This window comes from Macaca nemestrina, chromosome 5, assembly GCF_043159975.1.
Source record: "Macaca nemestrina isolate mMacNem1 chromosome 5, mMacNem.hap1, whole genome shotgun sequence".
NCBI lineage: Eukaryota > Metazoa > Chordata > Mammalia > Primates > Cercopithecidae > Macaca > Macaca nemestrina.
The window spans coordinates 176,837,843-176,864,356 of NC_092129.1; the positions used below are offsets into that span (position 1 = coordinate 176,837,843).

Consider the following 26,514-nt stretch of genomic DNA (forward strand, 5'->3'; position numbering starts at 1 on the left):
GAATATTGGATATTAAGATGATTATTATACTGAAGGAACAAATAAGAAATGATTATAAATTACACCCAGATTTGGCTATTTTTTTTTTCTTTAAGGAAAAATTTTAGTAGCCTGACTGTAACAACAACTGTATGTTAGGATAACTCCTGGGAGACTCCAAGACCACCCCCAGGTTTGATGATTAGCTAAAGGACTGTGAGTCGTCCTCATAGCTATGACTTACCACAGCAAAGGATACAACGCAAAATCAGCCAAGGGAAAAGCACAGGGGCATCGTCTAGAGGAAGCAAAACTCAGGCTTCCAAGAGTCCTCATGGAGTCACACGGGATGCATTTCATTCCCCCGGCAATGAGTTACAACCACAGGTGTGGAAGTGTCATCTACCAGTGAGGCTTCTTAGAGACCCAGTGCCCGGGGTTTTTATCGGGAGCAGTTCACACAAGCACCCTCTGCCTAGTACGTGCCAAAATTCCAGATCCCTGGAAGGAAAGTAGATGCTTAGCTTAAGTCCCATGCTTTGGGCAAGTAGGTTAAGCACCATAAGCCATTTACATCAGAGAACGGTGGAAAACTTCCCACAGTCCAACTTTCCAAATGCCAGTCACAGGGCAGCCTTGCCAGCAGGCCTCTCTAAGCCTCTCAGTCTTGGACCTGCTGTGTGAATTATTTTCCTCACAAGAGCTGTAAAAATATATTTTTTGTATGTTTTTTGAAGACTGTTAGACTGTGCATGGTTTTTTATTTTATTTTATTATTATTATTATTTTTTTTTTTTTTTTGAGACAGAGTGTCGCTCTGACGCCAAGGCTGGAATGCAATGGCGCCATCTTGGCTCACTGCAACCTCTGCCTCCTTGGTTCAAGCAATTCTCCTGCCTCAGTCTCCTGAGTAGCTGGGATTACAGGTGCCCACCACTATGCCCGGCTAATTTTGGTATTTTTTAGTAGAGACAGGGTTTCACCATGTTAGTCAGGCTGGTTTTGAACTCCTGACCTCAGGTGATCCACCCGCCTCGGCCTCCCGAAGTGCTGGGATTATAGACGTGAGCCACCACGCCCGGCCCGGTTTGATTATTTTATTATAAATATTAGAGTGTAGTTGTATTTCCTCTCTAAAATACAGAATGTTTTCCTTTTCTTAGCTACTGAAACATAAAGATAGAATCACAACCTTTAGAGATTTAATTGCTAAGGAAAAAGCATTTCAAGATCATGCTATTAAGGTGAGCTTAATATTTACTATGTACTATCTTTAACATAAAAATATACATTTTCAGATATTTATGCTCTTTTGGTAAATTTGTTGAAGTCCTTCTAGTTCTAAGTTCTACACTTTTATTATTTCAGCCACTGATAATCTCTTTGATTTTTAAACTAATAAGTATTTATTGTCAAGTATTCCAAGGAGTATGAAATGATTGAAAGTGAGAACAAATATATTTAACCTCAGGTCACAGACTGTGATTCAGATGAAGCCAAGAGTATCAGAGATGTACCTACCTTTCTGGGAGCCAAACTGGATAAGTACCACAGTCTAAATGAGGAGCTTGATTTCCTGGTAAGAAAGACCTTTTGTTACCTTGCTATTATTTTTATACACAACATTATTTTACTAACAAGTTTAAGAAATTGTCCTTCAAAAAACTGGCTTATTAAAATGGTCACAGGCTGACATCATGGCATTATTATTTACCCACAAGAATATAGAATTGAAGTTTGCATTTTTGGGTTTTGAAATCTTAAATATTGTCCCACCTCGTTTCTGTTAAGACTAATCAGATTTATCTCCTTCCAAATGCAGAAATTAAAAGAAAAAGTGCTGTTTTTTCATAGTAGATTAAGTACACTAATACTGTTGCATATGCTACAGTAATAGCTGTGGACAACAACCATGGTTAAGGTGTGCTTTAGGCAATAACACTCATAACGTACTTTAGATGGTATTGTAAAGATAAAGGCAGATAAAATAGGAAAAATATGTTAAAAGAAAATGAAAATGTGATCTTAGAATCTAGATAGTTATAGAGAAATTTTGGAACTCAGTTGGATCTCACTAAAATGAAAACGTCTAATTAACATAAGGAATTTTTATAGGAGTTAATTAGATAAGTCTACCATCATATTTTTTAAATGGTTAAAAGCAGCATTATATACCAAATTCATTACATACAACTCACCTTTAATAGAAAAGAAACTGTCTAATAACATGAAGTTTCAAAGCTTTCCTCTTTTCTAATTTTTTTTTTTTTTTTTCATTTAAGAAGTAATTATTGGCTGGGTGCAGTGGCTCACGCCTGTAATCCCAGCACTTTGGGAGGCCGAGGAAGGTGGATCATGAGGTCAGGAGTTCAAGACCAGCCTGGCCAAGACAGTGAAACCCCATCTCTACTAAAAATACAAAAAATTAGCCAGGCGCGGTGGCAGGCATCTGTAATCCCAGCTACTTGGGAGGCTGAGGCAGGAGAATCGCTTGAACTCAGAGGGCGGAGGTTGCAGTGAGCTGAGATCACACCACTGCACTCCAGCCTAAAAAATAGTAATTATTATTGACTTCTCAGAAAAGATTAAACAAGCTAATCGCTAAGGAGCTAGAAAGCGAAACAAAACATAAACCCTGCTACTAAGGAGTCTAGAAAAGAAGATAAGATACATAAATAACTGTTTATCAGGAGGAAGGGGAAAGTTTTTAGAGAAGAGGTACAATGACTGGCATTAACAGAGTGGATACTTGTCTGAGGACTAGAAGAGGTTATTTCTAAGTGCAGGTTATGAAGGAGATGGCAGTTGGGTCTTAAAGACCAGTAAAATTTGGGCATAGGGAACCAAGAGGACAGCATACAATACATTCTGTTGTCCATTAGCAGTACCTATGCTTCAGGCCCTGGTGATACAAAGATGATGATGAGAGTGACAGGTAGTGTTCCCAGCAGTGGGAACTGGAATGGGAACAAGGTCACAAATGGCAGAGTGTCAAACACACCATATCACCTTTAAAATGCACTGTGGGCTTTGCTGTACAAACCCTATCTCAGAGTATCCAAATAATTGATGAGGGAGAGTTCTTTATTGAAGAATGTAAGCTATTAAAAGCCGAAGAAAAGATAAGTTTAGAAAATTATATTTTGCACTCCTGAATAGATTAAGGAATGTAAGCAGCTATCATAATGGCTGCTAAAACCTTTAGGTTCAAGATTGATAAGGAGTTTTTAATGAATGAGTCGTATTGACCAAAATTTGAACCCACTGATGAATCTCAACCCCACTAATGGTGAGACAGGCAGACCTGTGCCCCTTGACATGGTGCAGAGGAAGCACACAACACCATCCACAAGGCTTCTTACCAAAACTGCTGAATCCAAAAGCTAGCGTATAGACCTAACTACCAGCAGACAGGAACTACAGTGGGTAAAGAAATGTACTTGATCATACCATAATGACAAATCCTGAATGCGGAGGACTCTAATAAATAAATAATTGGCACAAGAGAAGGGAAGGAGAGGGGAATAACTGTTATAGACTAAGAGAGGCTAGAGACTTAAAGGACAAATCAGCCAGAGGCAGTGTATGAAAATCAACCAACCACTATAAAAAGACATTTGTGAGATAATAGAAAATTGAACTCAGCATATTAGATAATATTACGAAATTATTGTTGATATTGTTGATTTTAATAGATGTGATAGTGGTATCATTGTGTTTTTAAAAGCCCTTCTCTGTTAGTATTACATTTGCTTGTTTGTTTTTAGAGATGGAGCCTCGCTCTGTTGCCAGGCTGAAGTGCAGTGGCACTTCAACCTCTGCCCCCGGGATTCAAGGGATTCTCCTGCCTCAGCCTCCTAAGTAGCTGGGATTACAAGCGCCCACCGCCATGCCTAGCTAATTTGTGTATTTTTAGTAGAGACAGTGTTTTGCCATATTGGCCAGGCTAGTCATGAACTCCTGAGCTCAGGTGATCCACCCGCCTCAGCCTCTCAAAGTACTGGGGTTACAGGTGTGAGCCACCACACCCATCCTGTTAGTATTATATTTTGAAAAGTATTTATGAATGAATTAATATGATGACAAGGTTTGCTTTAAAGTACTCCAGGAGAACAAAAAGGTGGCATAGTAGGGGTAGGAGCAGAGTTGGAGAAAGATAAAACAGTAATGGAAAATGTTGGTAATCGTTGAAGTTATGTGATGGAAACATGGAGGTCCATTATGTTATTCTTTAGACTTGCATGAAAGTTTTCAAGATAAAAAGGGTTTTGTTTTTATTGTTTGGAAGTGCAGAATGTACTCCAGAAGATTCACACCTCATTCTCTAAGGAACTCTGGGCCAGCAAGGTGTGGCCGCTGGAGTGCAGGGTGATGCTCATGCTTCCCCTGGCACATCGTCGTGTGCTTCCCTCATGTCCTTCTGACCCCTTGCTGTTGGCTCCTCTTCACAGTTCTGACCCTGCCATCTGCTCCATTTACAGCCTGTCCTCCTCCATCCTGAGACAGGGTCCTTGACTTCAGCTTTGCCTTCCTGCTGGCTCGAGCATCCTGGGTGTTTAACTGTCAAGTGCAAAATGTCTCCTGGTCCAGGAAGACCTTGATACAGTCAGAGATTTGATCACTGGGAACAAGGCAAAAGTCCATTTAATGGTATTGATGTTCAGAGTTCAAATAGGCTTATAGTAAGTTCCTCCTAGAGCCCATCTTCAGTAAAATAGATACCTTTTAATACAAATGAGATATCCTCTCACTAGTATTGTCGAGTAGTTAAAATTTACAAACCAAAATCTGTCCTAAAACATACCACTTCAATATGGCAATCATATATTACATAAAACATTTACCTAATTTATTATTTTGGTAGCCTTTAAAATTAATAGTTTGTTAATTTGTAAAGAAGTCACAAGAATAAGAAAGGAATAGGCAAAGTGGAAAATTACTGCTCTAGGAAAAATTTTCCAAGTGAACCAAAAGAAAACAATCAAAACCCAGTACCTTGCGGTCCACTTGAACGACAGAAGGTACCTGCCAGTATCTGAATTTGGCACGGTGTTACCTTGAGTATACTTTATAGTTTGCCAGCCTCTCTGCCACTGACCAGCCTCCTAAGGAAGAGACTAGAGTCATCACTAGAACTTGGGTCACACAGGTGGGAGGGCTGTCCTGCCGGATGGAATCTTAAATTCTTAGTTTACATAGATGTCAACTTTACCATCTGTTTTCTTGTTCTCTCAAGCATCCTGGCATTTTACAGTAGTTCTTCTGATACTCTGACCCTCTCCCTCACCTTCCTGGTTCTGATTTTCCTAATTTCCTTTCTAAAGCAAGAGTGGGAAACAATATTTGCACCATAGATCCTTGCTGAAGGATATCACATCAATCTATTTCCTGACCAGCTCTTGGCAAGAGCTTAAGAGCTCTTGTATCTCTGAAGGATAATCTTTGCAGTTCTTTTGTTCCTCTAGTAGTAATCCTCAGTTTAGAAAAAATACATTTTACATCTTGATGGAATTCTTATATGTACACACACACAGCTAAAACATTGGGTTTTAAAATTCTTTTTTTTTCTGTTCCATTTCTTTTTTTATGTTGGTCATAAATTCATTTTACCACTTAGTAAAGAGTCATATCCTGAATCATGTTCATGATCTGAAAGCTGCTGCTTGGAACATGCTATCTTGGCCCTCACAGAATTGCCTTTACTGAGCCGTGCTCTGATGTTAGACCCTCAACAATCCGAGGAAACATCCTTCTCATTTTCTATGGAGACGTGGTTGTTTCACTTGGGTGAGAACTTCCTTAGAGATCTCGGGCGCACTAGGACAAGCTTCTCCTTTAGAAGCAGGTATATTTTCATCACATAAATAATGACAACCAGATTCATCATTATTTATGTAACTGACCAGATTTCCATTTCGTTTTAGCTATGAAGAAGTTCATTAATAAATATGGCACTGGAGTGTAGGTCTTAGTTAGCTTCATATCTGCATGTTGTTCCTCACCTGCTCTATATATTCTGGCTTAATGTTTAGTTTCTGATTGATATTGTATTTGTTTGTTTGTTTTTTGAGACAGAGTCTTGCTCTGTCATCCAGGCTGGAGTGCAGTGGCATGATCGTGGCTCACTGCAACCTCCACCTCCTGGGTTCAAGTGATTCTCCTGCCACAGCCTCCCAAGTAGCTGAGAATACAGACATGCACCACCCCACCCGGCTAATTTTTTGGCATTTTTTAGTAGAGACGGGGTTTCACCATGTTAGACAGGCTGGTCTTGAACTCCTGCCCTCAGGTGATTCGCCCACCTTGGCCTCCCAAAGTGCTGGGATTACAGCCATGAGCCATTGCGCCCAGCCAGGTTTATATTGTATTGTATGTACACAACCTCAAAACCTTTATGTGGAGAATTGGAAACTCAATCAGTCAATTTTCTTCCCATATCTCAATCTGCAAGCCTATTAATAATGATGGCTGATTTATCCACTGTTCATGGTGAATGTTATGTGTACCTTGACATACTTTCCCTCTAAGTTGACACTACCAGAATGTAAGACAACCCTATATGAGGAAAGTGTGTTAATGCAAGTAAAAGCCTCTTAGCAAACCTTGAATTACAACCTAGATAGAGCTAAATACCCTGGCTTCACCATATAGCCAGGCCACCTGCACCTCAAATCATGGAGGGCCTCAGTGAACCTCATAAAAGGTGTGTGGTAGCAGGATAATGGCACCCCCAAAAATTTCCACACCATAGTTTCCAGAACATGGCAGAATGGACTTTGCAGATGTGATTAAATCAAGGGCCTTGAGATTCAGGGGTAGATTATCCTGGATTGTCAGGGTGGGTCCAGTGTAATCATGAGTTCTTAAAAGTAGAGGACCTTTCCCAGACATGTCAGAGGGAGATATGACTACTAAAGAATATTCAAAGCTATAACACTTGCTGGCTCTGAAGATGAAGAGAGGGGACCTAAGCCAAAGATGTGGGCAGTGTTTAGAAGCTGGAAAGTCTCCCCTAAGGCCTCCAGAAAGGAGCACAGCCCTGTTGACACTTTGACTTTAGCCCAGTGAGACCTATGCCAGACTTCCCACCTACAGAACTATAAGATAATCACTTTGTGTTGTGTGAAGCCACTAAGTTTGTGGTAATTTGTTAGAGCAGCAACAGAAAGTGAATACAAGATGTATTGACCTCAGTTTTTTAGTGATTTGGATTTCACTGCCTCATAATACATTGAAGCAAATTAATATATTATTAACTTGGAACTGTGTCCACGAATTTGGGATACAGAGAGGAGCAAACCCAGGATATGTTTGGAGGGCTCATGACTGAGCAGTCTTACCTGGACCGAGTGAACCTCATCTTGGCTTCTCTGCCTCTCGCTGGCTGTCATCCATGCTGCCCAGGGAGCAGCTCTCCAAGAGGACTTCCTCCTCTGCTATGTCAAATGTCTGTTGCTGTGAACATGACCCAACATGGGTGTCCAGCCTCTGCCTAACTCACCCCTGCCCTTAGAGCCTGCATCTTCAAGGCAGTCAGCGAGGCCCATCACAACTTCTGTGGGTCTGTGTCTCCGCTCTGTGCTGTAGCACACAGGGACAGGCCACTCAGGAAAGGAGGTGCTGAAGATGTAAATTAGGCCGGGCAAGGTGGCTCACACCTGTAATCTCAGCACTTTGGGAGGCCGAGGTGGGTGGATCACCTGAGGTCAGGAGTTTGAGACCACCCTGACCAAGATGGTGAAACCCCATCTCTACTAAAAAATACAAAATTAGCTGGGCATGGTGGCACATGCCTGTAATCCCAGCTACTTGGGAGGCCAAGGCAGGAGAATCGCTTGAACCTGGGAGGTGGAGGTTGCGGTGAGCCGAGATCGTGCCACTGCACTCCAGCCTGGGCAGCAAGAGCGAAACTCCATCTCAAAAAGAAAAAAAAAAAAAAGAAAAAAAAGATGCAAATTAAAACCACAAAGAATACCACTGCACCCCTTTTAGAATGTCTAAAATTAAAAAGACTGACCGTACCAAGGCTTGGAGAGAATGTGGAGCAAATACAACTCTCATTCGCTGCTGGTTGGGATGTAAAATGGTCCAACCATTTTGGAAAACATTTTGGCAATAGCTTTAAAAGTTAAACACACACCTACCATTATTCTACTGCTAGTTTTCTTTTTTTTTTTTTTTGGTTGTCGTTTTTAAGAGACAGGGTATCTCTCTCTCACCCAGGCTGAAGTGTAGTAGCGCAATCCTGGCTCACTGCAGCCTCCCACCTCAGCCTCCAGGATATCTGGGACTACAGGTGTACATCACCAGCCCTAGCTAATTAAAAAAACTTTTTTTTTTTTTTTTTTGTAGAGCTAGAGTCTTGCTTTGTTGCCTAGGCCAGCCTCAAACTCCTGAGCTCAAGCAATCCTCCCGCCTCCGTCTCCCAAAGCACTAGGATTACAGGCATGAGACACTGTGCCTGGCCTACTCCCAGATATTTACCCAAGAGAAATGAAAGCTTATGTTCATACAAATATGTATGAGGTCTTTGTAGCTTTATTTATAATAAACAGCCCAAATCAGAAAGCAACCCAAATGTCTGTCTACAGGTGAATGGGTAAATCCATTGTATATATTCATTCAGTGAAAATACTACTCAGTCATAAAAAAAGGATGAACTACTGAAACACATGCAACATAGAAGAACCTCAAAATAAATATACCAAGTGAAAAGAACTAGACAAAAAAAGAGTAAATACCGTTTGGTTCCATTATATAACATTCTAGAATATACAAAGTAATCTATGATGACAGAAAGCAGATCAGTGGTTGCCTGGGACTGGCAGAGTGTGTGGGGGTCAAGGAAGGCAGATGGGCAGGAGGGAGGGGTTGCTGAGTGGCAAGAGGAAACTTCGGTTGTGGAGGGTGCTGGGTAGGCTCATTATCTTGATGATGGTGATGGTTTTGGAAGCATATTTGATATATATATATATATATATATATCAAAACTTACCTAACCGCAGCCTGGCCAACATGGTGAAACCCCGCCTCTACTAAAAATACGAAAATTAGCCAGGTGTGGTGGCATGCACCTGTAGTCCCTGCTACTAGGGAGGCTGAGGCAGGAGAATCACTTGAAGCCTGGAGGCAGAGGTTGCAGTGAGCAGAGATTGCGCCACTGCACTCCAGCCTGGGTGACAAAGCGATACTCCATCTCAAAAACAAAAACAAACAACAACAACAACAACAAAACCTTACGAAACCGTACACCTTAAATATGTGTTATTAATCATATGTCACTTACACCCTTAAAGCAGTTAAAATTTGTACTTTAGCAGACACTTACAATGTTGTATTTCTTTTCATGATACTCTAAAAACCCGGCTTCTGCAGAGCAATTCCTTTATCTCTAAAATAAATATTATTCTGTAAGGAAGCTTTTGCTATTCTTTCTTTAATCTGAGGCTAGCAAATTTTTAAAAAATCAATCTGCAGACTTAAAAGGGTTGTTATTTTGATCTTGAGAGCTATTAAATAATTCAAAGTGTACCATGAAATCTATGATGAAAAATAGAAACTGAGAAGGAATTCCACATTGCTTCAGTCAAGTGTCATGAAGCAGAGTGGAACACCCCCTCCAGGACGTAGTGAGGAGATGCAATGAAAAGAGCCTAACATTAATAGCTGAGAAATATGGATTCTAGCATTTTCTACTTCAAAAATCTTTTAAATTATCTTCACTTTGGTTCCAACTGTTAAATTGAAGTAATAACAACTGGATTAAGTACCTTAAATAATGTATGTTGTTAGAGAAGTGGGACCACTGATTTGATATTGTCCTCATTACTTTATTCATATAAGAGAAAGTAAGTTGCTGTTTCTGCTGCAAATTTGCTCTGTTATCGATTCCTCTAGGGTTCTTCACTACAGACACGTAAGTGTATTTAAAACATTAGGCCGGGCGTGGTGGCTCACGCCTGTAATCTCAGCACTTTAAGAGGCCGAGGGGTGTGGATCACCTGAGCTCAGGAGTTCAAGACCAGCCTGAACATGGTGAAACCCCATCTCTACTAAAAATACAAAAATTAGCTGGGCATGGTGGCGCACACCTGTAATCCTGTCTACTCAGGAGGCAGGAGAGTTGCTGGGAGGTAGAGGTTGCAGTGAGCTGAGATAGCACCACTGTACTCCAGCCTGGGCAACAGAGCGAGACTTCATCTCAAATGAATAAATAAAATAAAAAATAAAACATTAGATGATTAAAAGTCATCTAACATTGTTTTTTCATGTTTATAGTTTTTCTTCTATAACTGCTTTGAAAATTAAGGTAACTGCTAGGGAAACTTGTGAATACTATTTCCTGATAATTAATTTTAGATGTCACATAATTTTTCATTTTTAATGGCTTTCTTGCAAATAAAAATTGGACCATAGGTCAGAAAATGGAATACATTAAGCTGAACCTTTTTAAAAACTTGCAGTCATTTATGCAAGGGAGAGTATTTCTCAAACCTGAAAACATCAGTGCTTTACTTCATGTAGAGTCAAATATGCCTATGCATTGGCTATATAAGGAAAGATGATAAGGGGCTGATAAATATTTGTGTGTACCAATAGGTGTTCAGTTGTTTGCAGTGCTGTTTTATAGTATAAAGAGAAAAGGTAAAACCCCATTATAATTTTTGTTTATCTGTTCTAAGTGCAGTCTAACCATTATCTGGTTCATAGCCTCTCATGCTTCACCTGTGGTTTAGAAGAATATTGGAATAAAGTATTGCTCACTTTTCTTGTTTGTTCTTGGCATCCATATATAGCTTTCGTGGCAGATTCCAGGTTAGTGTTTTTACTGATGTTTCTCCATAGATCACAAAATTGGGATGTCTCCTAGAGTCAAAAGAAAGCCACTGCAACAGACTCATTGAAGAAAATGACAAGTATCAAAGACATTTAGGCAGCTTAATAAAGAAGGTACACATTTTTGTTCCTTTGTTTTTTGAGATAAGATCTCACTCTGTCACCCAGGCTGAAGTACAGTGCAGTGCGAACTACAGCCTCAACCCCCTGGGCTCAAGCAAGCCTCCTACCTCAGTCTCTTTAGTAGCTGGGATTATAGGCATGTGCCACCACTCCTGGCTAATTTTTAAACTTTTTTTGTAGAGATGTGACCTCACTATGTTGCATAGGCTGTTCTCAACCTCCTGGTCTCAAGCAATCCCTCTGCCTCGGCCTCCCAAAGTCCTGGGATTGCAGACCTGAGACACTGCTCCTGGCCTGGTACAAATTGTCTTACAGAAATATTTGTGCCTTTGAAAAACTATGCCAAATATGCCGGGCGCGGTGGCTCAAGCCTGTAATCCCAGCACTTTGGGAGGCCGAGGCGGGTGGATCACGAGGTCAGGAGATCAAGACCATCCTGGCTAACATGGTGAAACCCCGTCTCTACTAAAAATACAAAAAACTAGCCGGGCGTGGTGGCGGGCGCCTGTAGTCCCAGCTACTCGGAGGCTGAGGCAGGAGAATGGCGTGAACCTGGGAGGCAGAGCTTGCAGTGAGCCGAGATCGCGCCACTGCACTCCAGCCTGGGTGACACAGCGCGAGACTCCGTCTCAAAAAAAAAAAAAAAAAAAAGAAAAACTATGCCAAATATTAATAGGATTTTAGAGCTAAAAAGAGTCTGTGGGATGATGTAGCACATTTATATTAATCCCTTTTACTTCATAATGACATTATAAAACACCCCCATTATCCTTTTAGCTGAAAGCTATCGAAGATTGTTGTGTGCGTCTCTCCATTCTGCTGTTGGCAATTTGAAATCTTAGTATTGCTACTTCGCTTTCAGGATAATTCTAAATCTTGCCAACTTAGTGTTCTAGTTTACCTTATTAAAACTGCATTAACTTTAACCAAATGAACTACAACCCTTAGTTGATGCATATAGTGCTTATTTGGAAGACAACTGGATTATAGTTGACTCACTACTGTTGTCCATTTTTTGGCACTTCACGTTTCCTTCATAATGAATGGGCACGTTATAATAATTTTTTTCATATTCCTGATTTCAAAATGTAAGGAATCTGTTTTGCCTATTGTGAAAGTTTCATTAATAGTCAAATAATTAAATTTCAATTTGTAGTAATAAAAAAGGAAAAAAAATTAAAATTCTAGAATGAAAAATAATTGGTTTAGCTTATTTTTTTCAAGGTTACATCATATGAAGAAATCATTGAATGTGCTGACCAAAGGCTTGCAATATCCCACTCCCAGATTGCACAGTAAGTTGAAAAAACGAATCCTTAATTTTGTGAATATTTACTAATACCTTAGTCTTTGGATTCTAAATTCTTTTTTTCAGACTCCTAGAAAGAAGAAAAATGTGCAGTTTTATGAATTAGGTTCATTCTTTATTAATAGAGGTAGACTGCTTAATGTCTGGACTACTTCAACAGTTAAGCAACCAGATTTTCATCTTCCTTTCTCAGAGCTCCCCCTTGATTTAAAGGGTTGATGAAGGAATTAATAAGAAACATTCAACAATTTTAGAGGATATTTTCATAGTATTCAAGTAAAATCTTGCAGTGCTTAGAAATTACTCACAAAAAGATATTGAATGCACACCAAATTAAAGATATTCATACATATATCAAGAAGGAAATAAATTCTCTCATGAGAATGGGATTCAGCATGAAACACTGCAAAATTTGTGTTCCTAAACTCTGCATAGTTCTTATTTGTTCATTATACTCGTTTCTAATATGCTGCTGCTTCCATCCTTCCCCCAATTTCATTTATGCTGTGCTGGCTATCACTGGAGCTTAACAAAAGGTCTAATTTTATAGAGACAGATCCCCCCAAATATGAGCTTTCTATAAGCCTGCCTCACCCAAAATAATTAAAAGTGCATGCATTTGTATCTTAGAAAGTTTGCTTTTGGTTTTCACAATTGTTATAAGCAGAACAAATGTCAAAAAAGTTACCCATTTTTTCAAACTAATGCAGGCAAGTTTTAAATTTGAAGAGGGGAGAGGATGTTGTATACTCAGGAAATGTAAAATTTGATTCCTCTTCAGCTTATAACTACGGAAATTCAGCCAGTGCTCAATCATCATAGGCTAATGAAATATCAAAATTAAAAAACTAATATTTTTAAAATAGTATCAAACTATCATTTTGGTCTTACTGCTTTGCCTCAGTTATTTTTAATTTTTTAATTTTATTTTTTATTTATTTTCTTTCCATAGGTTATTGGGGTATAGGTGATATTTGGTTAGATAAGTTCTTTTGTGGTGATTTGTGAGATTTTGTTGCACCCATCACCCAATCAGTATACACTGCACCATATTTGTAGTCTTTTATCCCTCATCCCCCTTCCACCCTTCCTCCCAAGTCCCCAGAGTCCCTTATATGATTCTTATGGCTTTGCGTCCTCATAGCTTAGCTCCCACATATCAGTGAGTACATACGATGTTTGGTTTTCCATTCCTGAGTCCTTCACTTAGAATAATAGTCTCCAGTCTCATCCAGGTCACTGCAAATGCCATTAATTCATTCCTTTTTATGGCTGAGTAGTACTCCATCATATAGATGTGTGTGTGTGTATACATATATATAATAAAAGTTTCTTTATCCACTCGTTGATTGATGGCATTTGAGTTGGTCCCACGATTTTGCACTTGTGAGTTGTGCTGCTGTAAACATGAGTGTGCAAGTATCTTTTTCATACAATGACTTCTTTTCCTCTGAGTAAATACCCAGTAGTAGGATTGCTGGATCAAATGGTAGTTCTACTTTTAGCTCTTTAAGGAATCATCTCCACACTGTTTTCCGTGATGGCTGTTTACATGCTAGTTTACATTCCCACCAGCAGTGTAGAAGTGTTCCCTGATCATCGCATCCATGCCAACATCTACTGTCTTTTGATTTTCTTATTATGGCTGTTCTTGCAGGAGTAAGGTGGTATTGCATTATAGTTTTGATTTGCATTTCCCTGATCATTAGTGATGTTGAGCATCTTTTCATATGTTTGTTGGCCATTTGTATATCTTCTTTTGAGAATTTTCTATTCATGTCGTTAGCCCATTTTTTGATGGGATTGTTTATTTTTTTCTTACTGATTTGTTTGAGTTCCTTGTAGATTCTGGATATTTGTCCTATGTCAGATGTATAGAGTGTGAAGATTTTCTCCCACTCTGTGGGTTGTCTGTTGACTCTGCTGACTATTCCTTTTGCCATGCAAAAGCTCTTTAGTTTAATTAAGTCTGAACTATTTATCTTTGTTTTTATTGCATTTGCTTTTGGGTTCTTGGTCATGAAATCCTTGCCTAAGCCAATGTCTAGAAGGGTTTCTCCAATGTTATCTTCTAGAATTTTTATGGTTTCAGCTCTTAGATTTAAGTCCTTAATCCATCTTGAGTTGACTTTTGTAAAAGGTGAGAGGTGAAGATCCAGTTTTATTCTCCTAGATGCAGCTAGCCAGTTATCCCAGCACCATGTGTTGAAAAGGGTGTCCTTTCCCCACTTTGTTTTTGTTTGCTTTGTTAAAGATCAGTTGGCTGTTTAAGTATTTGCATTTATTTCTGGGTTCTCTATTCTGTTTCATTGGTCTGTTTGCCTATTTTTATGCAAGTACCATGCTGTTTTGGTGACCATAGCCTTATAGTATAGTTTGAAATCAGGTAGTTTGATGCCTCCAGATTTATTCTTTTTGCTTAGTCTTGCTTTGGCTATGCAGGCTCTTTTTTGGTTCCATATGAATTTTAGAATTGTTTTTTCTAATTCTGTGAAGAATGATGGTAGTGTTTTGATGGGGATTGTATTGAATTTGTAGTTTGCTTTTGGCAGTTTGGTCATTTTCACAATATTGATTCTACCCATCCATGAGCATGGGATGTGTTTTCATTTGTTTGTCATCTACGGTTTCTTTCAGCAGTGTTTTGTAGTTTTCTCTGTAGAGGTCTTTCGACTCCTTGGTTAGGATTTTTGTTGTTGTTGTTGTTGTTTGTTTCTTTCTTTTTTTTGGGTTTTTTTTTTTTTTTTTTTTTTGCAGCTATTGTAAAAGGGCTTGAGTTCTTGATTTGATTCTCCACTTGGTTGCTGTTGGTGTATAGAAGAGCTACTGATTTGTGTACATGTATTTTGTATTAGGAAACTTTGCTGAATCCTTTTTTTTTTTTTTTTTTTTTTTTAGACAGAGTCTCGCTCTGTCGCCCAGGCTGGAGTGCAGTGGTGCCATCTCAGCTCACTGCAAGCTCCGCCTCCCGGGTTCACGCCATTCTCCTGCCTCAGCCTCCTGAGTAGCTGGGACTACAGGTGCCCACCACCATGCCTGGCTAATTTTTTGTATTGTTTTAGTAGAGACAGGGTTTCACCTTGTTAACCAGGATGGTCTCGATCTCCTGATCTTGTGATCCACCTGCCTTGGCCTCCCAAAGTGCTGGGATTACAGGCGTGAGCCACTCTGTGCCCGGCAGGCCTGCTGAATTCTTTTATCAGTTCTAGGAGCTTTCTGGAGGAGTCATTAGGGTTTTCAAGATAAATGATCATATCATCAGCAAATAGTGACAGTTTTACTTCCTCTTTGCCAATTTGGATGCTCTTTATTTCTTTCTCTTGTCTGATTGCTCTGGCTAGGACTTCCGGTACTATGCTGAAGAGGAGTGGTGAGAGTGGGCATCCTTGTCTTGTTCCAGTCCTCAGAGGGAATGCTTTCAACTTTTCCGCATTCAGTATTACGTTGGCTGTGCGTTCGTCATAGATGGCCTTTATTACATTGGCGTATGTCCCTTGTGTGCCAATTTTGCTGAGAGCTTTAATCATAAAGGATGCTGGATTTTGTCAAATGCTTTTTCTGCATCTATTGAGATGATCACATAATTTTTGTTTTAAATCCTTTTTATGTAATGTATCACATTTATTGACTTGCATATATGAAACCACACCTGCATCCCTGGTGTGAAACCCACTTGATCATAGTGGATTATCTTTTTGATATGTTGTTGGACTCTGTTAGCTAGTATTTTGTTAAGGAGTTTAGTGTCTGTGTTCATCAGGGATATCAGTCTGTAGTATTCTTTTTTGATTATGTTCCTTCGTGATTTTGGTATTAGGGTGATACTGGCTTCATGGAATGAATTACGGAGGGTTTTCTCTTTATCTTGTGGAATAGCGTCAAAAGGATTGGTACCAATTCTTCTTTGAATGTCTGGTAGAATTTTACTGTGAATCCATCTGGTCCTGGACTTTGTCGGTAGTTGTTTAATTACCATTTCAGTCTTGCTGCTTGTTATTGGTCTGTTCAGGGCATCTAATTCTTCATGATTTAAGCTAGGAAGGTTGTATTTTTCCAGGAATTTATCCATCTCTTGTAGGTTTTCTAATTTATGTGTGTAAAGGTGTTCATAGTAGCATTGAATGATCTTTTGTATTTCAGTGGTGTCAGTTGTAATATCTCCTGTTTCATTTCTTAATGAGCTTATTTGGATTTTCTCTCTTCTTTTCTTGGTTAGTCTTGCTAATGGTCTATCAATTTTATTTATCTTTTCAAAGAACCAGCTTTTTGTTTCATTTATCTTTGTATTGTATTTTTTGTTTCAATTTAATTTAGTTCTCTGGTCTTGGTTATTTCCTTTCTTCTGCTAGGTTTGAGTTTAGTTTGTTCTTATTTCTCTACTTCCTTGAGATATGACCTTAGACTGTCAGTTTGTGCTCTTCCCGTCTTTTTGATGTAGGTGCTTAGGGCTATAAACTTTCCTCTTATTGCCGCCATTGCTGTATACCAAAGGTTTTGATAGGTTCTATCATTATTGTAGTTCAGTTCAAAGGATTTGTAAATTTTCTTCTTGATTTTGTTTTTGACCCAATGCTCATTCAGGAGCAGGTTATTTAATTTACATGTATTTGCATGGTTTTGAAGGTTCCTTTTGGAGTTGATTTCCAGTTTTATTCCACTGTGGTCTGAGAGAGTGCTTGATATAATTTTAATTTTCTTAAATTTATTGAGGCTCGTTTTATGGCCTATGATATGGTCTATTTTGGAGAAAATTCCATATGTTGTTGAATAGAATGTGTATTTTGCGGTTGTTGGATGAAATGTTCTGTATATATCTGTTAAGTCCATTTGTTCAAAGGTATAGTTTAAATCTATTGTTTCTTTGTTGACTTTCTGTCCTGATGACCTGTCTAGTACTGTCAGTGGAGTACTGAGTCCCCCACTATTACTGTGTTACCGTCTATCTCATTTCTTAGGTCTATTAGTAATTGTTTCATAAATTTGGGAGCTCCAGTGTTTGGTGTATATATGTTTAGGATTGTGATATTGTCCTGTTGGACAAGGCTTTTTACCATTATATAATATCCCTATTTGTCTCTTTTAAATGCTGTTGCTTTAAAGCTTGTTTTGTCTGATATAAGAATAGCTACCCCTGCTCACTTTTGGGTCCATTTGCATGCAATGCCTTTTTCCACCCCTTTACTTTAAGTTTATGTGAGTCCTTATGTGTTAGGTGAGTCTCCTGAAGGCAGCAAACAGTGGTTGGTGAGTCCTTTTTTTTCTTTTCTTTTCTTTTCTTTGTTTTTTTTTTGTTTGTTTGTTTGTTTGTTTTTGAGACAAGAGTTTCACTCTTGTCACCCAGGCTGGAGTACAATGGTGCGATCTTGGTTCACTGCAACCTCAGCGCCCGGGCTCAAGCGAATCTTCTGCCTCAGCCTCCCGAGTAGCTGGGATTACAGGTGTGCACCACCACACCTGGCTAATTCTGTATTTTAGTAAAGATGGAGTTTCACCATGTTGGCCAGGCTGGTCTCAAACTCCTGACCTCAGGTGGTCCACCCACCTTGGCCTCCCAAAGTGCTGGGATTACAGGCATGAGTCGCTGCACCTGGCCAGTGAGTTCTTATCCGTTCTGTGGTTCTGTATCTCTTAAGTGGAGTGTTTAGGCCATTTATATTCAATGTTAGTATTAAGATGTGAGGTACCATTGCTTTCATCATGCTATTTGTTGCCTGTGTACCTTGGTTTTTTTTATTTTTTGTTTTTGTTTTTTAAATTGTATTTTTGTTTTATAGGTCTTGTGTGATTTATGCTTTAAAGAAGTTCTGTTTTGATGTGTTTCCAGGATTTGTTTCAAGATTTAGAGCTCCTTTTAGCAGTTCTTGTAGTGGTGGCTTGGTAATGGGGAATTCTCTCAGCATTTGTTTGTCTGAAAAAGACTGTATCTTTCCTTCATATATGATGCTTAGTTTCACTACATACAAAATTCCTAGCTGATAATTGTTTGGTTCGGGGAGGCTGAAGATACCCCAATCCCTTCTAGCTTGTAGGTTTTCTGCTGAGAAATCTGCTATTAATCTGATAGGTTTCCTTTATAGGCTACCTGGTGCTTTTGTCTCACAGCTCTTAAGATTCTTTCCTTCATCTTAACTTTAGATAACCTGATGACAGTGTGCCTAGGTGATGATCTTTTTGCGATGAATTTCCCAGGTGTTCTTTGTGCTTCTTGTATGTGGATGTTTAAGACTATAGCAAGGCGGGGGAAGTTTTCCTCGATTATTCCCTAAATATGTTTTCCATACTTTTAGATTTCTCTTCTTCCTCAGGAACACCAATTATTCTTAGATTTGGTCATTTAACATAATCCCAGACTTCTTGGAGGCTTTGTTCATATTTTCTTATGATTTTTTTCTTTGTCTTTGTTGGACTGGGTTAATTCAAAGACCTTGTCTTCTAGCTCTGAATTTCTTTCTTCTACTTGTTCAATTCCATTGCTGAGACTTTCCAGAGCGTTCTGCATTTCTGTAAGTGTGTTCAATGTTTCCTGAAGTTTTAATTTTTTTCTTTATGCTATCTATTTCCTTGAATATTTCTTCCTTCCCTTCTTGTATCGTTTGTTGGATTTCCTTGAATTGGGCTTCACCTTTTCTCCGGTGCCTCCCTGATCAGCTTAATAACTAACCTCCTGAATTCTTTTTCAGGCAAATCAGGGATTTCTTCTTGGTTTGGATCCATTGCTGGTGAGCTAGTGTGATTTTGGGGCATGTTAAAGAGCCTTGTTTTGTCATATTACCGGAGTTGGTTTTCTGGTTCCTTTTCATTTGGGTAGGCTCTGTCAGAGGGAAGGCCTAGGGCTGAAGGCTGTCATTCAGATTCTTTTGTCCCATGGGGTGTTCCCTTGATGTTGTAGCAGGAAAAGCCACAGACAAAACCCCTCAGACAATGAGTTAAAGAAGGAAGTGGGGGAGAAAAGAAGAAGGAAGGGGTTTATTCAGCCGGGAACATCGGCGAGACTCCTGTCTCAAGAGCCGAGCTCCCCAGTTGAGCAATTCCTGTCCCTTTTATGGGCTCACAACTCTAAGGGGGTCCATGTGAGAGGGTCGTGATCAATTGAGCAAGCAGGGGGTACGTGACTGGGGGTTGCATACACCGGTAATTAGAATGAACAGAATAGGACAGGGATCTTCACAGTGCTTTTTTATGCAAATAACCGATTAGGTCAGGGGTTGATCTTTAACTACCAGGTCCAAGGCGTGGTGCCAGGCTATCTGCTTGTGGATTTCATTTCTTCCTTTTAGTTTTTACTTCTTCTTTCTTTGGAGGCAGAAATTGGGCATAAGACAATATGAGGGGTGGTCTCCTCCCTTAATGTGGTACTCTCCCCGTTTCCCTGTGGATGTGGCTTCTTGTGGGCCTAGCTGCAGTGATTGTTATCTCTCTTTGGGGTCTAGCCACTCAGCAAGTCTACCTGGCTCTGGGCTGCTACTGGGGGTTGTCTGCACAGAGTCCTGTGATGTGAACCATCTATGGATATCAGCACCTGTTCCGGTGGACATGGCAGGGGGTGAAATGGACTCTGTGACGGTTCTTAGCTTGGGTGGTTTAATGTTTTATATTTGTGCTGGTTGGCCTCCTGCGGGGAGGCGGCGCTTTCCAGAGAGCATCAGCTGTGGTAGTATGGAGAGGAACCAGTGGTGGGCAGGGCCCTAGAACTCCCAAGAATATATGCCCTCTGTCTTCAGCTACCGGGGTGGATAGGGAAAGCCCATCAGGTAGGGGCAGGGCTAGGTATGTCTGAGCTCAGACTCTCCTTGGGCAGGTCTTGCTGCAGCTGCTGTGGGGGATGGGGGTGAGATTCCTAGGTCACTGGAGTTGTGTACCTAGGAGGATTATGGCTGCCTCTGCTGAGTCATGCAAATTGTTAGGGAAGTGGGGGGAAACCTGCAGTCACAGGCCTCACCCAACTCCCACACAATCAATCCAAAGGGCCTGTCTCACTCTCACCATGGCCCCTCTAACAGTCCCAAGTCTGTTTCCAGGCAGTGGGTGAGCAGGGCTTGAGAACTTCCCCAGGCTACCCACCTCCCAGCTGTGAAAGAACAGGGCTTTGGTTCTTTTCCCTCCTGTGGAGTCTGCAAGCCAGATTCCCACCCTCTCCCATGTTCTGGCCAGGAGGCTCCTTGCTCAATTCAAATTGTTACAAAGTTCAGCTGGAGACTTCCTTCTCCCTGTGGCATTTTCCCCCCGGCCTCTGGCTGCCCTCCTAAAGGGTCCCTGTGGAGCCAGGCAGGAATGGCCTGCTTGGGGACCCAGTGAACTCCCAGGGCCTTTCCCACTGCTTCCTCTACCCCTGTATTTCACTTGGCTCTCTAGATTGACTCAGCTCCAGGTAAGGTGAGAAACTTCTCTCGCAAACTAGACCTTCATTTTCTTCAGTGCGAGTGTGTGTTCGGGAGCAGAGGCTCTCCCTTTCCCAGTTCCACAGTTTGGGCACCCACAGGATTTGGGGTGTCTCCCGGCTCCTGCAGGAGCAGTCTGCTTCCTTCAGAGGGTCCGTTGGTCCTCTCAGGATTCCTGATTTGTTCTTGCAGTCATTCTGGAGCTAAAATTCATGATGCGAGCCTCCACACACTGCTCTGTCCGACCCAGTCAGAGCTGCAATCTTGTCCTGCCTCCCATCTGCCATTATGATTGTCGCAGTTATTTTTAAATTAAAAAATTTAAATGTTCTGCGGGGCTTGGGTGGAAAGAAAAAAAAAATTTGATGTATATTTCAGTTGAGTGGTTGACCCAATTTGTGTTGAAGAAGAGACCAAAGGTCAAAATCTGAATTTAGGCTTTATCATAAGCATTGTCAACTGTGACTGCTTATTAGAATTTTCTTTCTTTCTTTTTCTTTCTTTCTTTCTTTCTTTCTTTCTTTCTTTCTTTCTTTCTTTCTTTCTTTCTTTCTTTCTTTCTTTCTTTCTTTTTTTTGAGACAGTGTCTTGCTGTCTTGCCCAGGCTGGATTGCAGTGGCACAATCTCGGCTGGAGTCAGTAGCACAATGTCTGCCTCCCAGGCTCAAGTGATTCTCCTGCCTCAACCTCCTAAATAGCTGGGACCACAGGTGTGCACTACCACCCTGTCCTTTTTTTTTCTTTTTCTTTCTTTCTTTTTTTTATTTTTAGTAGAGACAGGATTTTGCAATGTTGGCCAGGCTGGTCTCTCACTCCTAGCCTCAAGTGATCCATTCACCTCCCTCCAGTGATCCATTCACCTCAGCCCCAAAAAGTGTGGGGGATTACAGGTATGAGCCACCGTGCTCAGCCAACTTTTTTGTTTTTTGAGACAGGGTCTGACTCTGTCGCCCAGGCTGGAGTGCAGTGGTGCAGTCTTGGTTCACTGCAATCACCAGCTCCTGAGCTCAAACGATCCTCCCACCTCAGCCTCCCAAGTAGCTGGGACTACAGGCATGCACCACCATACCTGACTTTTTAAAATATTTATTTATTTATTTTAGAAACGGGGTCTCGCTGTGTTGTCCAGGCTGGTCTTGAACTCCTGGACTCAATCAATCCTACCTTGGCATCCCAAAGTGCTGGAATTATAGGCATGAACCACTGCACCCAGCCCTGATTTATTTTTTAAAAAATCAAATCTAGTCTGTTATATCCATGAAGAACAGTATTTTTGTTTAATTATAGTGAATTAGCTTTAGTCTCATTAAAAGGTATACACTGCTTCAAAAATCATCAGGCTGTTCTGCCTATGGAGTAGTCATTCTTTTATTCCTTTACTTTCTTGATAAACTTGCCTTCACTTTATAGATGCAACTAAAATTTTTTAAAAAATTATCAAATACATCATCAGAACAATGTTCTTTTAAATTGGTGCTAGTCTATTGATTCTGCTAAAATTTAATAGAGTTTGAGGTATTGTTCTTCAAATGCATTCATAGGTTATACTGTGAATTTTCAATGCATAGGCCTTGGACTTTAGAAACAGCTATTTACTACAAAAGCTATTGGTGACATTTTATGTTTCTAAAAGACTAAAATAAAACTACTTGGTGAAGTCCACCCTGTATATGCAACCAGAGTGATCTTTCTGAAATATAAATATCAGTATGCCATTTTGTATCTTAAAAAACTTTAGTGGTTTTCCATCACCTTAGGTAAAAGCAAAAATCCTTACCATGGCCTACAGTCTTCTTCCTGATCAAGCTCCTCCCTGCTTCTCTGATCTCATCTTACCATTCCCTGACTTGCTTTTGCCACACTAGAGATATTATACTTTTTCAAATGTACCATATTCCCTTTGCCTCCAAGTTTTAGCATGTTGTTCTACCTGGAATGCTCAGGCTGTCTTCACCCCCATGATCTTGTACTATCTTCATATCTGCTGAAATGCCATTTCCTTAGAGATACATTCACTGCCCTCTGAGTCTGAATTGATAGCTTTTCCACAATGCTAGAGATTTAAGTAGCCATGCATCTCTCCTTCCTGAATACCACTTTCTCTCTAACACTTTTGTCCAGATCTGTCTGTTTCAGATGTAGAAGTCCCTGCTCCAAACATTCCTGGTTCTGGAACACCTTCCTACAAAATGTGAGACTTGTTCTATCTATCTTAGTCCCCATCACAACCAGGTGAGAGGTGGATCCTCTCATAAAAATGTCCCAGTGGCTTCCCATTTTATCAAGCCCTGCTACCTTGTTATTCAAGGTGATCTTCTATTCCATTCCTACCCATCATGTGATCCCCGATCATAATCTGTAGTGTTTGAAGTCACTCATCAAAGTCTTCTGCATTAACTTATTTACTATTCACCATCCACAGAATGCCAACAGAGTCCTAGAAGAATACTTCCAGTGCCATATCTCCTACAGACAACACTGAATTCATAAATGACAGCTCACTGCCCTGTCACAGCAACTGTGATTTCTACCCACATGAAGCCACTGTAAATGCTTTTCCATGCAAAACCATATCAAAAATCACAGAAAATTTCAGTGTAAATCCACAATTTTTCTTTCAAAGTTTCATGATAGTTTGAGTACAGGATGATCAAAAAGTTTGATTGGATTGAACATTCTTTTAAAAATCCATGCGATTTTATACCTTGATCACAGAGAATAAGGTGAACATTTGTTTACACCCAAAACTTGTAAATCCCACAAAAAGCTGCATTTCAGTATATAGTAAAAATATTAGTACTGCCCTTATTTGTAGTCACAATCCCGTTGTGTTTCTTTGACTTTTTTTTCTTTTTCTTTTTTTGACATGGAGTCTCACACTGTTGCCTGGGCTGGAGTGCAATGGTGCCATTTCAGCTCACTGCAACCTCCGCCTCCTGGGTTCACGTGATTCTCCTGCCTCAGCCTCCCAAGTAACTGGGATTACAGGCACCCACCACCACGCCCAGCTAATTTTTTTTTGTATTTTTAGTAGAGACGGGGTTTCACTATGCTGGCCAGGCTTATTTTTTCACGAAAAAAACGTTGACATAAATACAGCCAACTGGTCTTCAACAAAGCAAACAAAAACATAAAGTGGGGAAAGGACACCCTATTCAACAAATGGTGCTAGGATAATTGTCAAGCCACATTTAGAAGAATGAAACTAGATCCTCAACTCTCACCTTATACAAAAATCAACTCAAGATGGATCAAGGACTTACATCTAAGACCTGAAACCATAAAAATTCTAGAAGATAGCATCGGAAAACCCTTCTAGACATTGGCTTAGGCAAAGACTTCATGACCAAGAACCCAAAAGCAAATGCAACAAAAACAATGATTAATACATTCAATGAGGAGAAGGGCGACAGAGCAGGTCCCTGAGCACTGACAATCATGGACAGTTTCCTCAGTCAGGCTTTAGGCTGGAGAGAAGATAAGTGAAAACAGAGACAGAGGTGCCAGCCAGCCTTCAGGGGCCACTACAGATACCCAGAGTATGAGTCATCAGTCAGACACCCTTCCTGTGCCCTCTGGCCAGACGAGAGGCCAGGTCCTCAGAGACCAGAGCATCTATACCCAGCTGTTGGAGATGATGCTGCACTTGCGGCAGACCATGAGGGAGTACTTCGAGTACAGCTGACAGCAGGCAGGGCCTGCCGCTGGAAGAACGGAGGCACGCTCGGGCCGTCTGTGAGCAGGAAGCCCTCTGGGTCGCTTAATGTGCCAGATGATCCAGCTCCTATAGTCTGGGGTCACGAGTGGCCTGGAGCTCCAAGTGCGTTTTCCTTCCCAGGACTCTAGGGGTGATGTCAGATATGGGCAGGGGGGCCAATTGCCCGGGCAGCCTGATCTAGTTCCCCAACTGAGTGGTTGTGAAGCTGCCTTCGTCAGCCGTGACCTGTCCAACTGTGGGATTGACATCTCTGTCTTCTATCAGTCGAGCTTCCAGGACTACAGTGCCTATCATAAAGACAAATATCATAAAGACAAGAACACCTTAGGCTTCATTAACCTTGGCACCAGTGAGAACAAGCTCTGCATTGATCTGATGATTGAAAGATTGCAAGAAAGTAACATGAACTGGCCGGGCGCGGTGGCTCAAGCCTGTAATCCCAGCACTTTGGGAGGCCGAGGCAGGCGGATCACAAGGTCAGGAGATCGAGACCATCCTGGCTAACACCGTGAAACCCCATCTCTACTAAAAAAATACAAAAAACTAGCCGGGCGTGGTGGTGGGCGCCTGTAGTCCCAGCTACTCGGGAGGCTGAGGCAGGAGAATGGCATGAACCCAGGGGGCGGAGCTTGCAGTGAGCCGAGATCGTGCCACTGCACTCCAGCCTGGGGCACAGAGCAAGACTCCGCCTCAAAAAAAAAAAAAAAGTAACATGAACTGCATTGAGGACATCTTGCTGCAGTACCCTGATTGGAGAGGGCACCCGTTCCTGCGAGAAGAAGTGGCCCGGTTCCTGACCTACTAGTGCAAGGCACCTGCCTGACTTGATCCAGAAAATGTGGCTGTTCTAAATGGCTGCTGCTCTGTCTTCTCTGCGCTGGCCATGGTTCTGTGTAATCCAGGCGAGGCCTTCCTGGTCCCTGCTCCCTTCGATAGTGGCTTTGACTTTAGCTCCTGTCTGTACATGAAGGTTGAGTTGATTCCTGTCCACCTGGAGAGTGAGATCACTGTTACAAACATCCATCCTTTCCACCTCACTGTGGACAAGTTAGAGGAAGCCCTGCTTGAAGCTAGGGTTGAGGGGAAAAAGGTCCAAGGCCTTGTGCTAATCAATCCTCAGAATCCTCTGGGTGACATCTACTCCTCAGACTTGCGATGGAATACCTGGATTTTGCCAAGAGGTATAACCTACATGTGATCATAGATGAGATTTACGTGCTGTCTGTGTTTTTGATGAATCCGTCACATTCCACAGTGTCCTGAGCATGAAAAGTTTGCCTGATCACAACAGGACCCATGTGATCTGGGACACCAGGAAGGATTTTGGCATTTCTGCCTTCCGCTTTGGTGCTCTGTTGACACCCACAACAAGGAGATGTCTTCTGCTGTGAGCACCTTTGGCTACCTCCGCAGTATCTCTGGCATCGCCCGGCACAAGCTGTGTCAGCTGCTCCAGAACACAGAATGGATTGACAGAGCGTACCTGCCCGCCAGTAACTACCGGCTCTGGGAAGCTCACAAGTACATCACTGCCAAACTGAAGGCATTGGAGATCCCCTTTCACAACTGCAGCTCTGGCCTCTGTGTCTGGATCAACTTGAAAAAGTACCTGGATCCCTGTGCATCTGAAGAGGAACAGCTCCTCTCGCTGCTTCCTGGACAACAAGCTGTTATCCCGTGGCAAAGCCTGCATGTATAAGGAGCCAGGCCGGTTCCACCTCATCTTTGCAGATGAGCTCCCCCGGCTAAAAATGGCCATGCATCAGTTATGTGGTGTGCTGCAGGAACAGAAGCAGGCTTTGAGAGTGAAGCAGTTGGAGGATGCATTGACGGAGTAGACTGTCTGCCTCCCAATGAGCAGCTCCAGCCCATCACTTGCTCAGGGACCCCCTAATGTCAGCCTCTGGTCCAGAAGGCTGGGGTGTATTTTCGTCAGTGCTGTGACTAAGAAAATGGTGGGCTCCTGCAGGAAGATCTCATCTGACCCAGTCATCACCCTCCTTAAGCTGAGTGCCTGCTGTCTTTGGAAGTTTTGCATCTTTTTAGTCTTTGCTAGCCATTATATATGCAAAATGTTTTTATTGGGGTTGGGGTGGGAAGGCTTGGAGGCACCTAGAGAAATAAGGGAAGCTCCCTGGGCCCCTATTTAGATGGTTTATTTTTATATTCAA

The 26,514-nt window shown here is 41.3% G+C and overlaps 1 protein-coding gene and 1 pseudogene across 1 annotated transcript in view; both read left to right on the forward strand.

Moving 5' to 3' along the window:
* The window catches only part of LOC105487384 (cancer antigen 1), a 61,460-nt gene that overhangs the window by 23,032 nt on the left and 11,914 nt on the right, over positions 1-26,514 (forward strand). Inside the window, exons 8-11 of the mRNA XM_071097674.1 lie at positions 1,143-1,223; positions 1,451-1,558; positions 10,825-10,929; positions 12,163-12,233. Of these exons, the coding sequence (XP_070953775.1) occupies positions 1,143-1,223; positions 1,451-1,558; positions 10,825-10,929; positions 12,163-12,233 (365 nt within the window). The remainder of the gene's footprint in view (positions 1-1,142; positions 1,224-1,450; positions 1,559-10,824; positions 10,930-12,162; positions 12,234-26,514) is intronic.
* LOC105487381 (probable inactive 1-aminocyclopropane-1-carboxylate synthase-like protein 2) lies at positions 23,576-26,419 on the forward strand (annotated as a pseudogene).